The following is a 22,191-nucleotide window of genomic DNA, read 5'->3' as shown; positions in this document are numbered from 1 at the left end:
AAGACCAGTCCTTTCTTTAAAGGGGTCTGTGGGGAGTTGAGAAGAGTAGGTGAGATGAAGGGGATCCTGGGGGATAACACAGGCACTGACACCAGTTGAGAGAGAAAGCTGGCCGGGCTGGAGGGGCCAACACAGAGCAGGTCCCCAGCTGTGGCCAGGGAGCTGTTTCCTGCCTGTGAGCCCTGAGCCAGAGGGTCATTAATAATCCTTTCCACACCACAGGCGGCTGGGATCTGAGCCAGGGAGGCAGTGTTGTACAAAAGAGAACAGCCAGGGCTGCCAGGCCTGAGACCTGGGTTCAAATTCTGGGTCCACCTTGGACTCACTGAGTGACTCTAGGTCAATTTCTCCCTTTCTCTGGACCCCTACATTGCTATTGTTCAGTTGTTTCAGTCATGTCTGAGTCTTCATGACCCCATTTGGGGTTATCTTGGCAGAGACACTGGAGTGGTTTGTCACTTTCTTCTCCAGATCATTTTACAGATGGGGAAACTGAGGCAAACAGGGTTAAGTGACTTGCCCAGGGTCACACAGCTAATGTGTGTCTGAGGCCAGATGTGAACTCAGGAGTGTTCCTGACTCTAGGCCTGGCACTCTATCTACTGCACCACCTAACTGCCCAGGACTTTCTCATTACCATCTTTCAAATGGGGGTGACCTTCCCTGCCCCAGACACCCCACAGGACAGGCAACAGAATTTCACCAGAGAATGGATAAGGAAGCCTTTTGGACAATGGCCCTATAGAGCAGTGGCCCCTGAGGCAAGTCGATAGGCATTTATTAATCACTTACTATATGAATCAGACCACAATCTCTCAGGGAAGTCCTCCTCAGCCACCTACATCTAGTAGGTACCTGCTTTGGGACATTGGCCCCAAAGTACTAAACACACATGCCCCAAGTCAGACATCCCACTTAGCTTCTATGTCCTTCTCTACCTTCCTCTAGCCCCTTCCTCTCCTCCTTCAGGACCCTGGTCAACATTCCCAACTCCAGAAAGCCTTCCTAGATTGCTCTCCCTTCTCCACCACTTGATCCCAATCACTCCTCTCTCAACATTTCAGGATTCCATAATTCATTGTAGGCCAAGTGGCTTTTCTGGGTGGGGATGTTCTGTGGCATTAGTTCCTAGGATTTTGACCTGTCTTTCCAATCCCCAGACTGGAAGCTCAAGGATGATAAAGCCCTCCTTCTTCTGTATCACCTCCTGAGGCAGCCAAGCCCAAGGATGAGCCTTTAGGAATGGGGAAGAAAGAAATAATACTAAGTGATTTACAAATATTAATTATCTCATTTGATTCTCACAACTCTGGGAGGTAAGTGGTGTTATTATCCTCATTTTAGAGTTGAGGCAGAGATTAAGTGACTTGCCCAAGGCCATGCAACTAGTAAGTGTCTGATGCTGGATTTGAACTCAGGTCTTCCTGACTCAAGGCCCAGCAAATTATCCACTGAGCCACCAGCTGCCTCTACAGATTCCAGACCTGTGATTTCATTAGTACAGGCAAATCCTGTGAGGAGATTCCTTCCACCAATGTAGGTCAACATATTCTCAGCTACCGGTGTACAGGTTCTGAGACTTGTCCAGGCTCACGCAGCATGTATGCGTGAGGGATAGGACTTGAACTCACATCTTCTGGCTTCAAGGTTAGCTCTCCATCCACTACCATACTGCCTCTCTGAACCTACAGAGGGGCTTTCTTAATTGTTATCAACTCTACTTAATATCCTGCCTTTAATAACAAAACCACTTAATTCCTTCCAACCTGCTAAGGAAGTGTTGAGCCAGACAGACAGCAGGCTTAGGGAGAGCTCAGGGAGATGAAAAAGTAGGGAGTGATTGGAGGGGGGAGGGGCAAGATAGAAATGGAAAAGGAAGAGGACAGAGAGAGGGAGACAAAAGCGGAGGAAAGGAAGGAGACAGATGGGGAGAAACGTGGAGACAAGAAGGGAGATGGAGAGAAAGAAGGTGGAAAGGTGGGAGAGAAGAAGCCACATACCAAGGAAGAAAAAAGGTGACAGAAGGTGAAAATACACACAGAGAGGCAGGGAGATGCCTGGCACACAGTAGGCACTTAAATGCTTGCTGATTTGACCTGAGAGAGAGGACAAAAGAGAGACAGAGAAACAGAAAAGAGCAGACCAAAAATTACTCTGCTTTGCTTAGCCTGATACTCTGCATTAGTCTGGAGTGATGCTGAGCAGGAAATGGGAAGGAAATACGGGACAACATCTTAGCTCCCCCTAACTCAGATCTCCATTATAGAATACATGTCTCCTCCTACTCTCTTCCTTTCCCTTCCTCTCTTCTCTCCCCTCCTCAGCTCTTCTCTCTCCCTCCTTCCTCTTCCTCCATCCCCAGAAGTGGAGACATTCCCTTTGTTACTCATGTCCTTTCCTCTCCCCCTCTCATTCCTTCCTCTCCTCTTCCCCCTTACCTCCTTTTTCTCCCCCTCATCTGCTCCTTTCCCTTTCCCCTTCACCTCCTGATCTGCCCCCCTTCCCCATCATTTTCTCATCTTCTTTCTTCCCTCCCCCCTTCTCCTCATCTCCTATTGTCACTGCCCCCCATTCAATAAACTCCAGTGGCTCCATATCACCTCCAGAATCAAATATAAAATCCTCTGTTTGATGTTTGAATCCCTTCATAACCCCGACCCTTCTTATCTTCCAGTCTTATTACTCCTCCCCGCCCCATACCCCTCTGAGATACTGACAATGGCTTCCTTGCCATCTTTTAACAAGACACTCCATCTTCTAACTCCCTGAATTTTAACTGGCTGTCCTTCATGCCTAGAATTCATTTCTTCATCACTCTCCCGGCTTTCCCGGTTCTCTTCAGATCTCAGCTTAAATCCCACCCTCTGCAAGAAGCCTTTTCTAGTCCTCCCCTCTGCAGTTACCCCCAATCTATCCTGTGTATATCTTATTTGTACAGAGATACTTGTTTCCATGTCATTAGAACGTGAGCTCCTTAACAGTAGGGAATGCTTAGCACAGTGCCTGGCACATAGGAGGTGATCAGAAATGCTTGTTGGTTGACCCCCCGCCCCTCTCATTTCTATCTTTCCCCTTCCCCCTCCTCAGCTCCCACTTTCTCCCTGCTCCTCCTTCCTTTTTCTTCTGTATTCACATTGTTATTCAGTTGTTTCAGTCGTATCCAACTCTTCATGACCCCATTTGGGGTTTTCTTGGCAAAGACACTGGAGTAGGCTGTCATTTCCTTCTCCAGCTCATTTTCCAGATGAGGGATTGAGGCAAACAGGGTTAGATGACTTGCCTAGGATGACATAGCTAGTAAGTGTCTGAGATCAGATTTGAACTCAGGTCTTCCTGACTGTAAGCCCAGCACTCTATCCACCACATGGAGTCTCACATCCCCCTTTTTTTCTTCACCTATCTCCTCTCCTACTTGCCTCTTCTGTTGCTCCTCTCTTCATACTCTTTCTCTTCCCTTTCCCATTTCTTCACGTGTTCCTTCACCCTCCCCTCCTCTTCCTCTCCTTTTCCTTTCCTTCTTCCCTCTCCCTTCCTTTTACTCCTCCACTCCCTCCACCTTCTCTGATCTTCCTTCTTCTCCCATACAACCCTCCCCAGGTCTTTACCCCACCACCACCACCCACCTCTGTCCCTTGCCAGCATCTCAGATCTGAGAAGAGGAAAACAACAGAGTTCTCTTTTTAAAGCTGAAGGAAACAAGATCCTCCTTCCTTTTGGTCCTACTCCCCCATTCCCTCTAGGGAGCTCCCAAAGGGGAAAGGAAAGGAGAGGTGTGATGGAAAGAGGGAGAGAGAGAGAGAAGGGGAGAGAGAGGGAGAGAGAGAGACACTTGGAGAAAGTAAAGTCATTTAGAAGTACTGCGGAGGAAGAAATAAAGAAAAGGGTATTGTAGAAAGTTCGTTGGTTTGGACCAAGATCTGGACCTAGCTTCATACGAACAAATTACAAATTTCCAGTGTGAACTTAGGCAAGACATTTCCCTCTCTGAATCTCAGCTTCCTCATCTGAAAAAGGTGAAAAATATCTGTATTGCCTATCTGAGGAAAGTGCTTGTGAACGGTCTAGAGATGGGAGCCCTTGACTAGAGTTGACTCGTCCTCTTCTCTCACTGGGGTGGGGGAGAGGGTTCTCCCAAGGATGGGACTCACTGAGTGGGAGAGAACATGGTCCAGGGAGTTCCCAAAGGCTTGGAAAATGGTTGCAGCCCTAAGCTCACAGGCTCTGCCTTCAGGTCAGAGGGGAGTAGCAGCTCAGAAAAGGTAGTGAACCAAGCTTTCTCCCCTCAGTCCTAGAAGAACTTCTCCCTCCCCCGCGTTGTTTTTCATTTCTCCATGCCTTCACACTCCTTCATACATACTGCCCCAACATACATACTTATGTCAACACACACCTCACACAAATGACATAAACTATTGATATATCACACTCACCCCACCCAGAGTCAGAAGCATCCACTGGACCTTAAATTCCCAACATACCCACTTTGGAGACAAAGTACCAACTCATAACAAGAACAAATAGGCATATGGGCATACATACCTTCTACATGCTTAGAACACATCTACAATATAAACTACCAAAAGGGATACACGCAGGGCTCCCCCCATCCCCCTCCCCAACAACACATAAAATAAATATCAAACCAAAACATACACTCATACATAGTTGTATATCCAGACTCACAATCTAAACTGCAAAGCTTAGCTTTAGCTGACTGCCACCACACCTCATTCTCTCTCTCTCTCTCTCTCTCTCTCTCTCTCTCTCTCTCTCTCTCTCTCTCTCTCTCTCTCTCTCTTTCTCTGTGTGTGTGTCTCTCTCTCTCTCTCTCTCTCTCTCTCTTCTCTCTCTCCCTCCTCCCCCACCATCATACACTGCCACACATACATCACATACATGATACACACAGCAGTACTCAAACACTAACATAGTCATAAACCCTACCCAGACTCTGGACATGCAGTCCCCTCTCCAAGTGGACATTGTAACCCCATACACACACACACAAATAGGCGTACAAGCCATGTTCCCTCTAGGGCATTTATAGATTATAGGACCATGGATTTAAAGCTGGAAAGAACCTTAAAGGATATAAAGTCTAACCCCCCACATTTTATAAATGAGGAAACTGAGACGAAGTGATTTGCACAGGGTCACAGGATTTGAACCAAAGGTTGTCCAAGTCCAGTGACCTTTCAACTACACCCATGCTGCCTCTCAAATCCATGCCCAACAGTCCTTCAAGTCCTACTTGTCCCTAAAGGAAACTGCACAGGGACACAAAACACAGTGTACACCAGAACACACACACATACACACACACGCACACACACACACCCCGCCCATATTCCACCTGGAGATACTCCCTCCAGGTAAAGAGACCTGTCTCTGAAGGTGTTATCCAACTCTGCGACTGAATGGATCTGAATCCTCTCCACCCCCACCTCCTGCATGGGGCAGTCTGATTCTTCCCAATGTCCCCGAAGGGAAGAAAGGGTTGGGGCAGAGGCCAAACAGAGCCATGGCCACCAGGAAAGAGATGGAAAGAGGATGGAGGGGAGGGGGCAGAGACATGAGACTATATATGGGGCAAAGAAGACGGAAAGAGGGAGGGAGAGAGAGAGAAGGGGAGGGGAGAGACAGAAATGGAAAGAGAGAAAGGGAGGGAGAGGGAGAGAGAGAGAGAAAGAGAGAGAGAGAGAGAGAGAGAGAGAGAGAGAGAGAGAACGAACAGATGGGGGAAAGACTTGGGAGGGGAAGGGGAGAAGCAAAGAGAGCAGAAGAAAGGAGGGAGAGATAGGGAGTGAGACCGGTTCAGAGCAAAGGGAGCGTTGGGATCCAAGGATTATGGGACTTTGGAATCAGGAATAAGAGATTTGGGGATGGAGAGCAAGTAAGGACTTCAGGATGGGAAGAGTAGGAGCTCTGGGATAAGCGGGTGATCCAGCGTTTTGAGATCATAGATTATGGTGCTTTGGGGTCTGGGTTTCAGAGGCTCTACGGCTCTTTGGGATGAAGGAATTGGGCACTTTAGGGTCAGGGCTTTAGGCACTTGGAAATCGTGCTTTTGGCGCTTTGGGAGCTTTGAGATAGGGGGCTAGAGTACTTTGGGGGAATTCAGCTCTTAGGCGCTTGGATCCCCGAGTCCTACAGAGTGCGGGAGTGCCTCCCCCACCCATCGCGGCCACGCACCCCCACCCCGGCCCGCGCCTTCCTTACCTGCAGGGTGTCGGCGCAAGGCTGCTGCTGCGGCGGTGGCGGTGGCGGCTCCTCGTCCGGCTTCAGGAAGACCTGCTGGCCCCGCCTGAGGAATTGGACAACGGCGATGAGGATGTGCTGCAGCACCAGGACCATGCTTGCAACCGCCCACCTGCCCGCGAGCCAGCCTGGCCAGCGCTCCGCTCCCTCCGCTGGCCAAGCTCTCCCCGGCCCCACCAGCTGCGCTCCTCCCTCTGGGCCCGCCCCAGGCTCCGCCTTCCCCGGGCCGGCCCCGCCCCTCCCCGCCTCCCCCAGCCTTCCCTCCCCCTCCTCGCCAGGCTAGGCTGCTGCCTTGCTCACACCCACCCCGGCAAAGTGCATCCCCCCAACCCCCCCGGGCGGCTTCTGCTCCCCCGGCTCCCGATGCGCTCGCGCCCTCCTGGCAAGATTCCATACCCCCTCTAACTGCCTCAGCCCGGCTCGCGCCCTCCCGGGAGAGTTCCATTTCACCCCTGCCTCCCTCACTCCACCACGTCTCCCCCAGTTTCGCGCAGCGCAACGTTCCGAACGTGGCCCGAGACTGCGGGTGCGGTCGGAGGGCCCGATAGGCCCGGGACAGGCCGCGTGAAGCCTGGCTGTAGCCAGGTCTCGGGATGGATGTTGGAAATCCGAGGCACCCGCCCCCTCCCCGTAGTCTGCCCCTACACCACCCCTGGGGCCAAGCCCTGGCCAGTGGGGAAGGAAGGGCCCAGGTGAAAGAAAACAGTACCATTAAGCACCTCGTGTACGCGGGGCTACAAAGTTTAGAGAAGTCCCCCGGCCCCTGCCCTGTTCCGGTAAAGCTTACAGAGACAATCTAATAAGGAGCTTTCTATACCTGTCAAGGCCTTGACCTTTGGGGACCCTGGAAAGCAGGCCCAAGGGGGCCTAGTAAGTTACCCAAGGTCATACAGCGTAAGAACCCAATCCATGGAGTCCACAAACACAGGGACTCTTGGCTTCTTGCCCTCCCGGTGAAAACACTAGGAAAGAGGAAGAATCAGGGATGCTCTGGAGTCACCTAGAACCCAGCAAGTAGATTGCTAAATTTTCAATGTGAGCATTTACACCTTGAAAATCAGCAAAGCCCACAAACCGAGGCCTGATTTATTGTTTTGTTGCTTTTCTAGACTTAAGAAAGTGTTGGAGATTAAACTTAAAAGTGTGTCGGGCAACTTTGCTCTGAGGGCAGATTAAGTATTTACCAGCACACTCTGGGGAGAATCAAAGATCCAAGTTTGAGCTTTCAGGGGTCTTTAAGTCCAACCTCTTTGTGGTACAGATGAGGAAACTGAAACCCAAAGCAGGGAAGGGACCAGTTCAAAGCCACATGGAGGGGCTGGAGGTAAGTATGAACTAGAACTGGGGAAACCCAGCTCCCAGTCCAGAATTCTTCCTGCTATACCATATCACATTGGGCATTGATTAGAGGAAAGAAGTGAGTGGCATGACTTCTAAGGCACAAAGAAGTGAAGGCAATTAGGAGAGAAAGAGAGAGAGCTTACAAATTCAACCAGCATTGGGACCAAGAAGCTGAAGTCTTCCTCAAACTGAATTTCAGCTCCCACAATTCGCCTCTGCCCCCTGCTGTCCCTACTGAATCACACAACCAGGTTGTATTTGGAGCCAGGGAGAAGAGAAGCCACTTGGAGGGGCCCCAAGTCAACCCAAACCCTCAGGGGTCATTAGGTTCATAAGCCTGGGCAAGACTCTTCTCCATCTCTGAGGAAGGTCTCCTGGGTCATATCCATTCCAAAGTCTCCCAAGACTTGATTCAGTGAAAGGCTACTACCACCCGGCTCTTACCTCTTGGCAGGAGCTCACCAGACTCCCAGCACAAGTAGGTGAACCAACAGGCCCTCCATCTGACATCAGTCCTTCCGGCAAGGTTGCTTGACCCAGATTTTTATGGATTCAGGACTCCATTCAATCCCCATATCTCTACCATAATGTTCTTCCCCCTGACTTGCTCTTCACACAGAAAGCATTTGATAAATGTTTGTCATATTGCATTGTATCTTGTCTCCCTTACTAGACTTTTTGAGGGTAGCAATCATTTTAAACATAAATCCCATAGTTCTTAGAATGTGCCACATACTCATGAGCACTTTACTAACTGGCTAGAATGATTGCTATGATTTACTAAGGGTGAACATAAAGTCTTATACTTGGATGCAAAAAAAAAAATCAGCTTCACAAGTACAGCGTAGGTGAATAGTAATTTTTTATGAAAAAGATATGGAGGTCTTAGTGGACCAACCATTCAATATGATTGAGCAGCAACCCTCCCCTCCCCCCCAAAAAATCAACTAATACAATCTTAGACAACACAGGCATTTGGTGTCCAGAATGAAGGAGACAAGAGCCCCACTGTCCTCTGCCCTGGTCAGACTACACCTAGGGTATTGTGTCCAACTCAGGGAAGGGACTAGAGAAGAATACACATTTCTATAGCGCTTATTATATGCTTAGCACTTTACAAATATTAATCTCATTTTATCCTCACAACATCCTACAAGTTGAATGCTGTTATTAGCCCCATTTTAACAGATGGGGAAATTGAGGTGGAGGGTTTGGGTGTTTTTTTTAAAGTAACATAACAAATAAGGGTCTGAAGCTGGATTTGAACTCAGGTTCTTCCTGACTTCAGACCCAGTGCTCTATCTACTGCACCATCTAGCTGCCTCAGCTGGGGGCTGTCATTTGGATATCTAGCATGCTGAAAACAGGGTGGGGGAGGAGGAAAAGAAAAAGCAGTGATCGATATCCCCATGGACTCAAAGGGATGTCACATGGAGGAGGGATTATGCTTGTTCCTCGTGCCCCCAAAGGGCAGAACTAGCAGCCATGAATAGGGTGAATGATGGAGGGGCAGACTGAGGTTCAGTACAAGGGAAAGCTTCGTCTCAGTCAGAGCTGTCTCAGTGTGGAATGGGCCACCTCAGGGGACGGTGAGTGAGCCTCCACTGGAGGTCTTCAAGCACAGTCTGGGGTATTCTTCAAGTTCAAGCGAAGGTCCCTTCCAGCTCTGAGATTCTGCAAGGAATCCTCCTACCCTCCCACCCCCTCACTCTGGGTGCTCGTGAATATGCCCCAGTTTCCTGCTCTGCTCCTCAGGTATTTCAGAAATTGAGCTCTGCCTTACTCCCCCAAGTCCCTCCAGGGATACGCCCTTCCTCTGAGCCCCAGGCCCTTCCACACACCACCAGACCTCCCCCAGTGCCCGCCTTTCAGGACCTCCCTGAAACTAGAGGCAACATGAATGCCATAGTGGAATCAGTCATGGAGTCAAGGGAGCTGAAATTGAATCCCGCTTGAGGATCTGACTAACTGCGGGACCACGGGCAAGGCATTTCACTCCCTTGCAGCCTTGGTTTCCTTACCTGTAAAACGTCAATAATGATGTTTGTACTACTCATCTCATAGGGCTGTTAAGAAGAAAGTGTTCCACGAAGCACAAAAGGCTCCAGAAATGTAAGTTGTTACCAACTATTAAATGTGAGCCGTGGTAGGAAACATCTTCCACCCTCTGGGCCTGTTTCCTCTCTTGTAAAGAGTACTACCTTGGGGTGGTAAAAGGCTTTGTAAACTGTGCAGCAGGTATTACTGTGACTGATGCCCGCAGCTAGCCTCTGTATGCCAGCTTAGAGGTCCATTTCCTGTGTGCCTGTCAGACCTTGGATCTCCCAACATGGCACCGCCACCATTCCTGCTCACTCCTTCAGATCCCCCTAATGAAGAAACTTGCCCACTAAAACCTGAGATTCCCCCAAATTTTCCTGTGTTCCATTACTCTGCTAGGATCTTCCACCCATCTGTCAACAGAATCCAAGAATGCCATGCTCCCACTTACCTACCAAGACACCGCTATTCAGTTGGCGTTGCCCACCAGCAGGAATTTCAGATAACCCTGATGTTCTGCTCCATCTCCTACTAGAACACAACCAAAACCCACCTAATGCCAACTCCTTGCCTGCCAGGACCCCAGACTGATCTCCATCCACCTGCTGGAATACCCCCTATTTCTCCATACCCCCACCCCCATCCCAAGCACCTCTAATGTTGACCACAGCATTTAGGACAGCAAAATTGGAAAGGACCTTAGAGATTATTTAATCTAATCCCTTCACTCTAGGATCACACACTCTAGAATAAGAAAGGGCCTTAAGAGTTCATCTAAGCCCAGGGTTCTCAACGTGGGGATCCAAAGACCCACCAAGAGGTCCATGGGTTGATTTCAGGGGATCTATAAACTTGCATGGGAGGGGGGAAATTACATCTTTATTTTCACTAGCTTCTAACAGAAATTTAGCAGTTCGTTCAGTTGTGAATTTTTAAAATTTTTTGATAAAGTTCACCAGACTGCCAAAGGGGTCCAACACATATAACATGGTTAAGAACCAGTGATCTCAGCCAAATTCCTTATTTCACAAAGAAAGAAACTGAGGCTCATAGAGTAGAAAGCACCAGAGCCCAAGTTCTCTGTCGCCAAATCCAAAGTGGTTTGCACCACACTGCCCTAGATAAGTAAGTTTAGGGCAAGAAAGGGAAAGTGGCTGACACACTCCAGGTCATGCTTCAAGCTGGTCAGCAGCAGAGCCAGGGCTTCTTCAAACTCATTCTAGAATTAGATTACAAATTATAGGTCTAGAGCTTGAAGGAGCTTTAGCAGTTGTCCAGTCCAAACCCCCCATTTTGTGGAGGAGGAAACTGAGGCTAGAAATTAAGTGATGTCCACACGCAGTAAGTGGCAGAGCCAAGAAGCCTCTGACTCCTTATCTAGGGCTCAGACCCTAATGCCCCCCACCCCCACCCCGTGCCTCTCCGTTACATCAGGATTTGTCCATTCTTCTGGAGGGATCATCCATGTGTCTCTTGAACGTTCCCTCATCACCTGCCTCGTTCCTCCCTGTGGTCTGGTCTCCTAGTCCAACTATTTGCTGACTGTCTCCACCCACAGCCAGCTGGGCCCCAGTGATGTCAGACCACCCCTTTAAGTGTGTCTGACACCCAGGGCTGGCCCTCGGGGATGACTCAATACTAAGAGGCTGGTTGGACTCCCAAAGCTGGATTTATGGAGACTGAGTCATCAGGAGAGGGCACTGAGATGCACGGGGGCTGGACTGTATGAGCAAGAACGTGGATGGTGAGCCCTAGACCCTTGGGGACCTTCACTTTTTCTGTCTGTGACGTGCAAAGAAGCCACCTGTTCTCCCAGGATTCATAAAGGGCAGGTCCCAGATAGGAGAGCCTTTGGGGCAATGAAAATTAATGGAAAAGGCCTGGCAGAAGCTCCTAAAATGAAAAGAACATTAAAATCAAGCCAAATGCTATGTATAGGAGTTGTCCTGACTGATCCTGGCCCAGGCGAGAGACAAAGAAAAGGACCTCTCTCTCCTTTGCAGAGGCAGGGGACATTGGGTACAGAATATTGCAAACACTATCATAGGTGCTCGACATATACCCCAAACAAAAAGTATCAATACTATTTTAATTTTAAAAATAAAATAAATAACTCCTCTGCAACCATAAGGTCTTATGAGGGGAGGAAACAGAGACTGATGCCCTTGAGCACACAAGAGTATATTCTTTCAGGGAAGAGGCTTAAGAGACCCAAGGAGAGTGATCACGAAGGGCTGAGGCCTAGATTCTCTGCCTTTAATTCAGTATACCCTGGGGCCAGCCCAACTGACCTGAAGAATAAAGGAATGCCCCCAGTCACCACCAGATATTAAGCCCTATATGGAGAGTATCCTCAGCACTGTGCGGGCAGACAGAATAAAGAGACAGCCCCTGCCTTTGGGGCAGCTAAGTGGTCAAGTAGATAGAGTCCTGAAATTGGAGCCAGGGAGACCTGAGTTCAAATCCAGTTTCAGACACTTACTAGCTGCTGTGACCCTAGGCAAGTCACTTAATCTCCATCTGCCTCATTTTCTACAGCTGTAAAACAGGAATGGTAATAGCACCTACCTTCCAGAGTTATTGTAAGGATCAAGTGAGATAATATTTGTAAAGTGCTCACATAATGCCTGGCACATGGGTCCTTAATAAATGCTTGCTTCCTCCTTTCCCTATGTATTCTGATGGGAAAGGATATTCTAAGTCTCTTCCCCTTCTCTGGGTCTCAGGTTCTACATTCTAAGGTCCCCCTGCCCTGGCTCTGATGTTCTATATTCTAAGGACCCTCCCAGCTCAGACATTCTATGATCTAAGGTCCTTCCCAGGTCTGATATTCTTTGTCTAGAGACACTGCAATTGAAGACATGTGCTGTTGGGAGGCAGTTGGGGAAATGGAGGGGGTGGTTACTGAACTGGAAGCAAAGTCCCTGCTATGCCCTGAGGCCTGTCCAGACTTGATAGAGCCTGGGGGGAGGAATTGCTCACCAGCCAGCCTTCCCAAGAGACTATTCCTGTCATTTCAAGGAGTCTGAGTCAGTTATTCCAGGTCCCCTGGAATTGGGGGCAAGGGGGCTGGTAGCTGACTCAGCAAAGTATAGGGCAATGCACCAGAATAAAGGGAAGTTGTGGCTCCTGCCTTGATCTGAAGGAAAGGCATGGCCCCTGCCCATCCAGAGCCCTGATCTAGTGAAAGAAATATAGTCTCTGCTCTGGGGGAGCCCCTACTCTGAGATTGGAGATATGGCCCCTGTTCTGAGAGAGCCCCTACTTGCTTGGAGGAGGCATGACCCCTGTGCTGGAGGAGGGCCCAGTCTGAGGAGGTGAGGAGAGACACGGTCCTTGCCCTGGGTGGGGGGGGTGAACCCCAGACTGGGAAGAGAGTGGTACTTTCTTAGGGGAGAGGTTCATTGAGCTATTGACTATCCCCTGCTAAAAAAACAAAATAAAAAAGTTAACAATGACTAGGGTGGCCAGAACCAGGTTGGGTTAATCATGGAAGGCCTTGTATAGAAAATGAAGATTGGTCACTATTTGGGAAGAGAGGAGGGCTATGCCTCAGAGGAACACGGAATCTTTCCATAGCACCCCTCACTGGGTGGCTAATACCCAATGATTTCCTATAATGTTTTATCCAGTACTCTGCCTTTATCCTAATCTAGCTGGCCTCCTTCTGGCTTCCCAGTCCTCCGTGCCAGGTACATTAACCTTTGCAGTATGGAAAGCTCTTTCCTCACAATAACGCTCTGAGGAAGGTAGTGCTCATATTATCATCTCTGTTTTCAGATGGGAGAAGTGAGACTCATGAGAAATTACATGCCTTATCAAAGGTCACATAGCTAGCTACCAAGAGCCAGAGGCAGGATCCAGCTCCAAGACTGGGCATTCTTTCCGTTCCATCCTGCCCAGGCTTGGGCTTGTCCTCTGCCCCTGAACCTGTCCCTCAATTTCATCATCCTTTCTGGCCCGGCTCAAATCCTGCCTCCTCCAGTAAACCTTCTCTGACCAGCTCCCCCAACCCCAGCCCACAGGGATCTCTATCCCTCCTCAGAGTCCCCACTACTGTTACTTGACACACCACTCGACTGAATTTCCCTAGCGCCGTTCTCTGGTCACTTTCAATGAATCTCCTCCCCCTTGACATCGGGGCCTAGGTGTCCTCCTCCTATCAGAATCATAGGTCAAAGTCTGAAAGAACTCCCTTTATTTTTACAGGGGAGGAAACTGAGGTCCAAGGGGGAGAGACTTGACCAGGATCACAAATTAAGACATTGATGGAGCCAGCATTAGAACTCAGGTCTTTTCCTCTTCCTCTTCCTTCTTCTTTCACATTGTGGCCAAGCTAGGCGGACAGTAAAGACGCGATACACACTTGTTGATAAATTGATTTAAGTGGTTCAGCGGCAGAGGCAGCCCCTGCAGGTCTGGGAGATGCAGAATTCCGTCTCTAAGGCGCTGTCTCCATGGCAGCCAGGTGCTGCAAGTCCAGCGTCCTAGCAACAGGAGGGGCGGGGGATGCAGTATCCAGAGCTTCCTGGGCAGGGCCAGGGTCAGGGCCAATAGGCAGGAGAGGGGATGCAGGCAAAGGGTGTGACCAGCCTACAAGGCTCTAGACACATTCCCCACAACTAATCAGCAGCAGCTGGACAGCTGTTCTTGTTAGTCCAGGAAAGAAAAAAAAAATTAGAGATAGATAGGTCCCAAGGGAAAATGTAGACTGAGAGACAAAGACAGAGACAGAGAGACAAAGAGGGACAGAATGACAAAGCGAAAAACAGCTACTGAACAAGAGAAAGACAGAGACAAGACAGAGAACAGATACTGAGAAAAGAGGGAGATACCGTAGGAAAGAGACTTTAGACTGACCCTGAAAGAAAAGACTAAGAGACAGAGACAAAATAAGAAAACACCAGAGAGACTGAGTGTAATAGGAACAGAGACTGAGAAACAAAAAAGAGCCAGTGAGAGATGGATGGAGACTAAGATACAGAGACAGAAAAAGACAAAGCATAACACAAAGACACAATGTGATAAAGACAGAAATATGGAGAGACCAGAATAAATAGAGAAAGCCACAAAGAACTAGCCAGACACAGAAAGTCAAAGCCTGAGACTGAAAAAGACACAAGACAGGCAGAGAGATCCAGAGAACGACAAGCTAAGGCTAAGACCCAAAGGGATACTCGGGAGGGCAGGTGAGTTGTAGCTGGAGATACATAGCTATGTGACAGCAGCAGTACAGGGCCAGAGGGACAGAAATAAGAAGGCAACTAATATAGGGACAGATGATAGGATGATAGAGAGGTAGGGAAGGAGGAAGGCAAGCTCTGAGAGGCTGGTGGCATGCAAAGACCAGACAATGGAGAGATGGTGGCGATATCTCCAGGGCAGCTCAGGCTGCATGTTTAAGCCACAGCCTGGAAGTAAAAAGACTGGGTCCTAGTCCAGATGTGCTGTGTGACTTTGGGTCTCATTCTGATGCCTCAGTCTTCCCTTCCCAACAAGCGATCTTAGAGCATCAGACCTGGGAGCAATCTTAGAACATAGAATATGGGGTGTAAGGGCTGAGAGAGACCACAGAGAACATCTAGTCCAACACTCTCATTCTACAGACAAAGAAACCGAGACCCAGAGAGAAGTGACTTATACAGAGGCCTATGTGTGTCCCTTGGTTCTCAGGATCCCTCTCTGTCCTTTCTCTGTATCTTCTGTGTATGAAGGAGGAGAAACTGGAGACAGGGAGGCTGTCAAGGAAGCCACTCTAATCATCTGGAGAGGCTAAGGTCTGAGCTCAAGTGAAAGCCATGGAGATGGAGGGAAGGGGAGGGATGCAGAAACTTTGGGGCGGTAGAAAGGACAGAATTTCAGGACTGACTGCATGTAAGGATGGGGAAAGGAGTCAGAAATAGCCCTGAAAGTCGGGGAGGTCCATGGGGCTAGTGACAGAGATAACTGTATCAGAACAGACATAGATTTGGAGGGCGAAAGCAAAGTTTGCATGGGATACAGAGACAAAATGAGATGGCTGGGAGGATGGTGGGTCTACCAGGAAAGTGGCAAGGGGACTGAAGACAACACCGTACCAGGAACAGCTAAAGGAACTGGGAATGCTCAGCTTGGATGAGAAGACCTGGCTGTTCTTGAGTATTTAAAGGACTATCGTGGCTAAGACAGGATTAGAATTGTTCTGTGTGGCCCCAGAGGGCAGAACAGGGAGAAATTAGTGGAGAAAGAGGGGTGTTGCAGAGAGCCAGATTAAGGCTAAATATAAGGGAAAATGTTCTAACCATATGAGCTATCCCAAAGTGGAATATACTGCCTCTGTGAGGTCCCCATCACTGGGAGCTGCATGGTGCTTGTCAAGGATGTTGCAAGAAGGATTTCTGTTGTAGGTTGGACATGTAGCCCTCTGAGGTGCCTTCCAGCTGGGAGATTCTGGGATCCCAGTTAGCCTCCCCATCCCTGGCTCCAGTCAGTGCTGGATAGAGTGTGAGTGGTGGGCAGATTGATCTGCCCTTCTCTCTCCCCCGCCTCCCTGGGGTTTATTTTTAGCTGTCCTCCCCCTCTCTGCCATGCACACCTTCCCTGAGAGGTCACAATAGTCACAAAGCTCTTGTTGTGATGGTTACGGGACACAGTAGGGAGCTGGGAACCGACTAACACGTCAGCTGAGCTCATTACAAAGATCGTGTTAATTATTCCCTATTATTGTTAATAATGCCAAGAGCACCTGTCATCAGCTCAGCCAAGGTGCCCCCCTCCAAGGAGGTGGAGCTGCATGCTCCTCAAAGGCTTGGGAACTCAAACCTTCCCATTGGCCTGCTTCCTCCAGGGGCCTTTTTGGATTGCAGATTTGGAAACCTTTTAATGTCCCATAAAGGCTGCTGGTCATGCCAGCAGAGGCCAAAGGGAAAAGGGAGGAGAAACCGAGGAGGACCCCATCCTAGAGCTGAGAGAGACGTTGTGAGAGAATGTTCCACCTTCATAAAAAGAACCTAGAGCATCATGGCAGGGGCTTCTCAGGGACCCAGGAGAGGAGGGGGTGGGGAGCCGGTAGGACAATGAGGGCCTTCAAACCTGTTTGCTGTGAGGATCCTAAAATCCTTGGCAAGGGGAGGGTCGGACTTGAGGGTCTGAGCTGACTGCCAGGAAGACATTGCACAATGGATTTTTTGGGGTCTATATGTGACTTTCTAAGGCCTTTGACCCAGTGAGGCCTCCCTTCTTTTCTCTCCTCTTCATCCTGGGTGGTCATTTAAGGTCTGTCTGATCCCTGCAATTGGAATCAATCTAGGAAGACTCCCTGGAGGAGGAAGGGAGGGAGGAGAAAGGAAGGAAGAGGAGGAGTAAATGACCATGATGAATATATGGAAGAATGAGGAAAGGGAGAAGAGGGAGGAGAAGAAAGGGAGGAGAAAATGAAGGGGGAAAGGAGAGAAATAATGAGAAAGAGGGGATGAGGAAGAAGGGGATGAATATATGAATGTTGGTCAAAACTTGGCTATATAAATCCAAAGTATTCCAAGACATAAGAGGCATGAGGGGCTTTAGGGGAGTATCCATGGATTGGAGGAAGAACCGCCCTGAGCTAGGAGAGAGAAGTAAGAGGGTCCTGACACTGGAGGCTCCCTGCTCCAACTCCTCCCCACCCCCAAAGTTGTCCTGCTCAGCTCAGGAAAATCGACCCGGCTGTTCCCTAGTCTCCCCAGAGGCTGAGTTCCTGGAAGGCAAAGGAAGGATCGATGGCTGCTCCCCCATCAAGCCCCGCCCTACAGTTCTGTCTCTACCTCAGCCTCTACTCTCTGCTCTAAGTAGAATACCCTGACAGAGGTACTACAGAACCCAGCCTAGACGAAGGGCTGGAGTTGATCTGGGCTCTGTTAGACTGGACTGGGCTATGCTGGGCTGGACTGAACTGGTCTGGGCTGGACTAGGCCATGCTGGGCTAGGCTGGGCTGGGCTGGGCTGTACTAGGCTAGGCTGTACTGGGCTGTGTTGGGCTGGGCTGGGCTGTACTGGGCTAGGCTGTGCTGGGCTGGGCTATGCTGGACTGGGCTGGGCTAGGCTGTACTGGGCTAGGCTGGGCTGGGCTGGGCTGGGCTGTAGTAGGCTGGGCTGTGCTGGGCTGGGCTGTGCTGGGCTGTGCTGGGCTGGGCTATGCTGGACTGGGCTGGGCTAGGCTGGGCTGGGCTGGGCTGTACTAGGCTAGGCTGTACTGGGCTATGCTGGGCTGTGCTGTGCTAAGCTAGGCTGGGCTGGGCTGTAGTAGGCTGGGCTGTGCTGGGCTGTTTTGGGCTAGGCTGTGCTGGGCTAGACTGAACTGAACTGGGCTGTGCTGGGCTGTACTAGGCTAGGCTCTACTGGGCTGTGGTGGGCTGGGCTGTGCTAAGCTAGGCTGGGCTGGGCTGTGCTAAGCTAGGCTGGGCTGGGCTGTGCTAAGCTAGGCTGGGCTGTACTAGGCTGGGCTGGGCTGGGCTGGGCTAGGCTGTACTGGGCAAGGCTGTACTGGGCTGTGGTGGGCTGGGCTGTGCTAAGCTAGGCTGGGCTGGGCTGGGCTGGGCTGGGCTGGACTAGGCCATGCTGGGCTAGGCTGGGCTGGGCTGGGCTGTACTAGGCTAGGCTGTACTGGGCTGTGTTGGGCTGGGCTGGGCTGTACTGGGCTAGGCTGTGCTGGGCTGGGCTGTAGTAGGCTGGGCTGTGCTGGGCTAGGCTGGGCTGGGCTGGGCTGGGCTGGGCTGTACTGGGCTAGGCTGGGCTGGGCTGGGCTGTGTTGGGCTGGGCTGGGCTGTACTGGGCTAGGCTGTGCTATGCTGGACTGGGCTGGGCTAGGCTGGGCTGGGCTGTACTAGGCTAGGCTGTACTGGGCTATGCTGGGCTGTGCTGTGCTAAGCTAGGCTGGGCTGGGCTGTAGTAGGCTGGGCTGTGCTGGGCTGTTTTGGGCTAGGCTGTGCTGGGCTAGACTGAACTGAACTGGGCTGTGCTGGGCTGTACTAGGCTAGGCTCTACTGGGCTGTGGTGGGCTGGGCTGTGCTAAGCTAGGCTGGGCTGGGCTGTGCTAAGCTAGGCTGGGCTGGGCTGGGCTGGGCTGGACTGAACTGGGTTGTGCTGGGCTGTACTAGGCTAGGCTAGGCTGGGCTGGGCTGGGCTAGGCTGGGCTGGGCTGGGCTAGGCTGTACTAGGCTAGGCTGTACTGGGCTGTGGTGGGCTGGGCTGTGCTAAGCTAGGCTGGGCTGGGCTGTGCTAAGCTAGGCTGGGCTGGGCTGGACTGAACTGGGTTGTGCTGGGCTGTACTAGGCTAGGCTGGGCTGGGCTGGGCTGGGCTGGGCTGGGCTGGGCTGGGCTAGGCTGTACTGGGCAAGGCTGTACTGGCTGGGCTAAATCAAGTTAGACTGGGCTAAACCGGGGTGAGCTAATTTATAGAAGCTGGTGCAGTCTACAAAGAATTGAGTTCAGTTGAGCAAGATTGAGTTGGGCAGAAGCTGCAGAGAAGGAATGGGCTAGCATAGCTACACTGAGCTGAGCTGAGTAAGGCTAAGTTAAGGACGCTAGGTTGAGGCATCTGAGCAGTGATGAGAAGCCTGGGCTTTCCTTCTCCCATTCAAGGCTTTTCTCCACCACTACCAACCCCAGCCCAAGCCCAATGGCAGGTCTATGGCCAGCTCATGTTGGCATATACTCCCACTGCCTTCAGCTCTCTTTTGTGACATTCAAGTACTGACTAATACCTAACGTGTACCCTGTGCTGAGTTCCACTGTAGGGGAAGCAAACAGAAGATCAAAACCTAGGAACCTGCCCTCAGGGAGCTCACAGTCTGGGTAGCAGATCAGACAGGGTCACACCTCATGCTCCCAAGGAAAGGGTGCTGGATTTAGAGTCAACCGTCTAATGTAACCTTAGGCAAGTTATTTCACCTGTCCCAGGATTCAGTTTCCTCATCCCTAGAATGGACTAAATGACCTCAGAAGTTCCCTTTCAGCTCTAAATCTATGATAATGTCCTATAATATCAGGCAGGGTTTGAGTAGGGCCATAGGAGGAAGGAAGACAGACAGGCCTGTCGGGAATTGGAGGATGGGGAGAACTCTGGGGGCTCGGAGGACTTTTGAGATGCTCTCATGACTAAACCTCAGTGAGGATGAAGAGTTGGGGAGGAACCTTCAACAGAAGGGCACCCTGAGAATGTATCTGTATATCTGGAACCCTGTCTGTGTCTATAATGCTATATGCAAAGTCTTTGCTCAGTGCTGTTTTTGCCTTTCTTTGTACCTGCCCCCCACCAACATAGCACCATGTCTGGCACATAGTAGGTGCTTAATAAATGCTTATTTATAAACGAAAGGGAAAGAAAGTGCAACTGCCTCCCTCACACATTCCACTCTGCCTCTTAGTCAAAATTTTACCCTCATCCTGTTGAATTCCACTCTATTCTTTTAAAGCCCAAATGCAAATGCCACCTCCTCTGGGAAGCCTGCTCTAATCCCTGCTCATTGGTAAATCCCCGAGCATTTTGTTTCCACACATACTTACCCATAACCCGGAGGGTCTTCCCCTCCCAGATCGATTTTTTTTTTAACCAGGTAAAGAGGTCATTCTCTGCCTCATTTCTTATTACGCCTTAGTCGCTGAATGGGCATTGCCCAATCAAACTGAGACCTGTTAAAGACCTTAGCTTGAAAAAGCCAAGGTCTCTCACTGCATCCGGGGCCATCTCCAGTTGTCCCAATCTATATCTGTCCACTGGACCCAGATGGCTCCAGAGGAGAAAATGAGGCTGGTGACTTTGCACAGCCCTCCCTCACTTAAATCCAATTCACTTCCATGTCATGCCATCACCTCCCTGATGTCATGGTCCTCTTGGAGAAAGAAGGACAACAAACACCAACATCATACTACCCACAGGAGTTAAGGATAAAGCTTGCACCTCTGATCTCTTTGATAAAGGGAACTCCCAAAGGAGGAAAATCCCTCTTATCGATGAAGGTCAATTTATAGTCAGTGTTGCCCAGAGCACTCAGGAGTTAAGTGATCCAGGGTCACACAGACACTATGTGTCAGATCTTCTGGGCTCAGCAAACAGCAACTTATCCACTACTCCACAATACCTTTTTACATATAGTATTATTCATTCAAGTTCTTTATCTGTACATCAACTCTCCCAATGGACAGGCCAATGGTGAGTGAGGATGGAACTGACAGAGAAGAATAACATGAGCATGATGGACCATGGGATTGGAGGACCTCAGAGACAGACTCCTTTGGACTGAATATCTATTCCCATCCTCACTACTGACTACTCCTAATATCTCTCAGACTTCAGTTGCTTCCATCCCTCCTTAAGACAGTATCCTGTACTCTCCTAAGACCCATCCTGGCTCTGTAGGAGAAGGGACCCCACATACCTCACCTGGGAATCTCAGATTCTTAGATTCATAAGCATTTAGAACTGGGCGTTGATTAGAGTATGGCTTGTCAGCTCCAGAGAGGACCTTACAGCATAATATGTTAGATCTTGGAAGACTATTAGAACATAGGTTAGAGCTGGGAAGATCCTTGGAACTTAGAATGTCAGAGTTTAGAGGCCTCTTAGAACACAGAATTTTAGAGCTGGAAGGGACCTTAAAACACAGAATGTCAGAGCTGGGAGAGACTTGAGAATGTAGAATGTTAGAGGTGGGAAAGACTTTAGAACACAGAACATCAGAGCTGAAAAGGACCTTAGAACACAGAATGTTAGAAATGGGAAGGTCCTTAGAACACAGAATGTCAGAGCTGAGAAGGACCTTAGAACACAGAATGTTATAGGTGGAAAGGACCTGAGAATACAGAATGTCATAGGTGGGAAGGACCTTAGAACACAGAATGTTAGAGATGGGAAGGACCTTAGAACACAGAATGTTATAGGTGGGAAGGACCTTAGAATACAGAATGTCATAGGTGGGAAGGACCTTAGGACACAGAATGTTAGAGGACCAACTCCCAAAGCTCAGGGGAAGGGACTTGTTCTATTCATCAACATCCACGAAGCACCCACAACTTACTAATAAATGATCTTCATAAACATTTAAAGGCATTTTACAATGTGTTTTCCTCACAATGGCCTGTTGTGGTGGAGGTGGAATTGTAAACAGTATTATTTCCATTTTACAAATGAGGAAACTCAGTGAGACTGAGAGATTAAGTGCCTTGCCCCTGGTCACAGAGCTAAGAAGCATGGGAGACAGGATCCAAAGCCAGGTCTCCTCATTCCTCGACCAGCACACCTTCCTCTCTACTAGGTGGCCTTTAGAAAGAAACATCTCTCATTGTACAAGGAAGAGGAGGAGGCTGCTTCAGGGAAAGATGGATTGGTTCAGCTCTTGAGCCTCCATGGTAATTAGGAGGCTAACAAGGCTGGCATCTGGGCTTCCACGGAAAGCTGTACAGCTCCCAGAAGCCTATTCATCACTAGGACAGCTGGAAAAGCATGGGTGTGTATCAGGAGACTAGGGAGAAGGGAGAGCTGTGTCTGGGGCAGGGCCCAGGCATGCAAGGTAGCAAGGGCTTTGGGCTAAGAGTTAG

At 49.8% G+C, this 22,191-nt stretch overlaps 1 protein-coding gene across 1 annotated transcript in view; it reads right to left on the bottom strand.

Annotated features, from left to right (window-relative positions):
- Positions 1-22,191, bottom strand: part of PDE2A (phosphodiesterase 2A) — a 166,946-nt gene that overhangs the window by 108,987 nt on the left and 35,768 nt on the right. The window contains exon 2 of the mRNA XM_036744791.1: positions 6,220-6,304. Coding sequence (XP_036600686.1) covers positions 6,220-6,304 — 85 coding nt within the window. The remainder of the gene's footprint in view (positions 1-6,219; positions 6,305-22,191) is intronic.

The sequence above is a fragment of the Trichosurus vulpecula genome, chromosome 2 (assembly GCF_011100635.1).
Source record: "Trichosurus vulpecula isolate mTriVul1 chromosome 2, mTriVul1.pri, whole genome shotgun sequence".
NCBI lineage: Eukaryota > Metazoa > Chordata > Mammalia > Diprotodontia > Phalangeridae > Trichosurus > Trichosurus vulpecula.
Note: the sequence above shows the minus strand (reverse complement) of the source record. Positions and strands in the feature narration are given on the sequence as shown.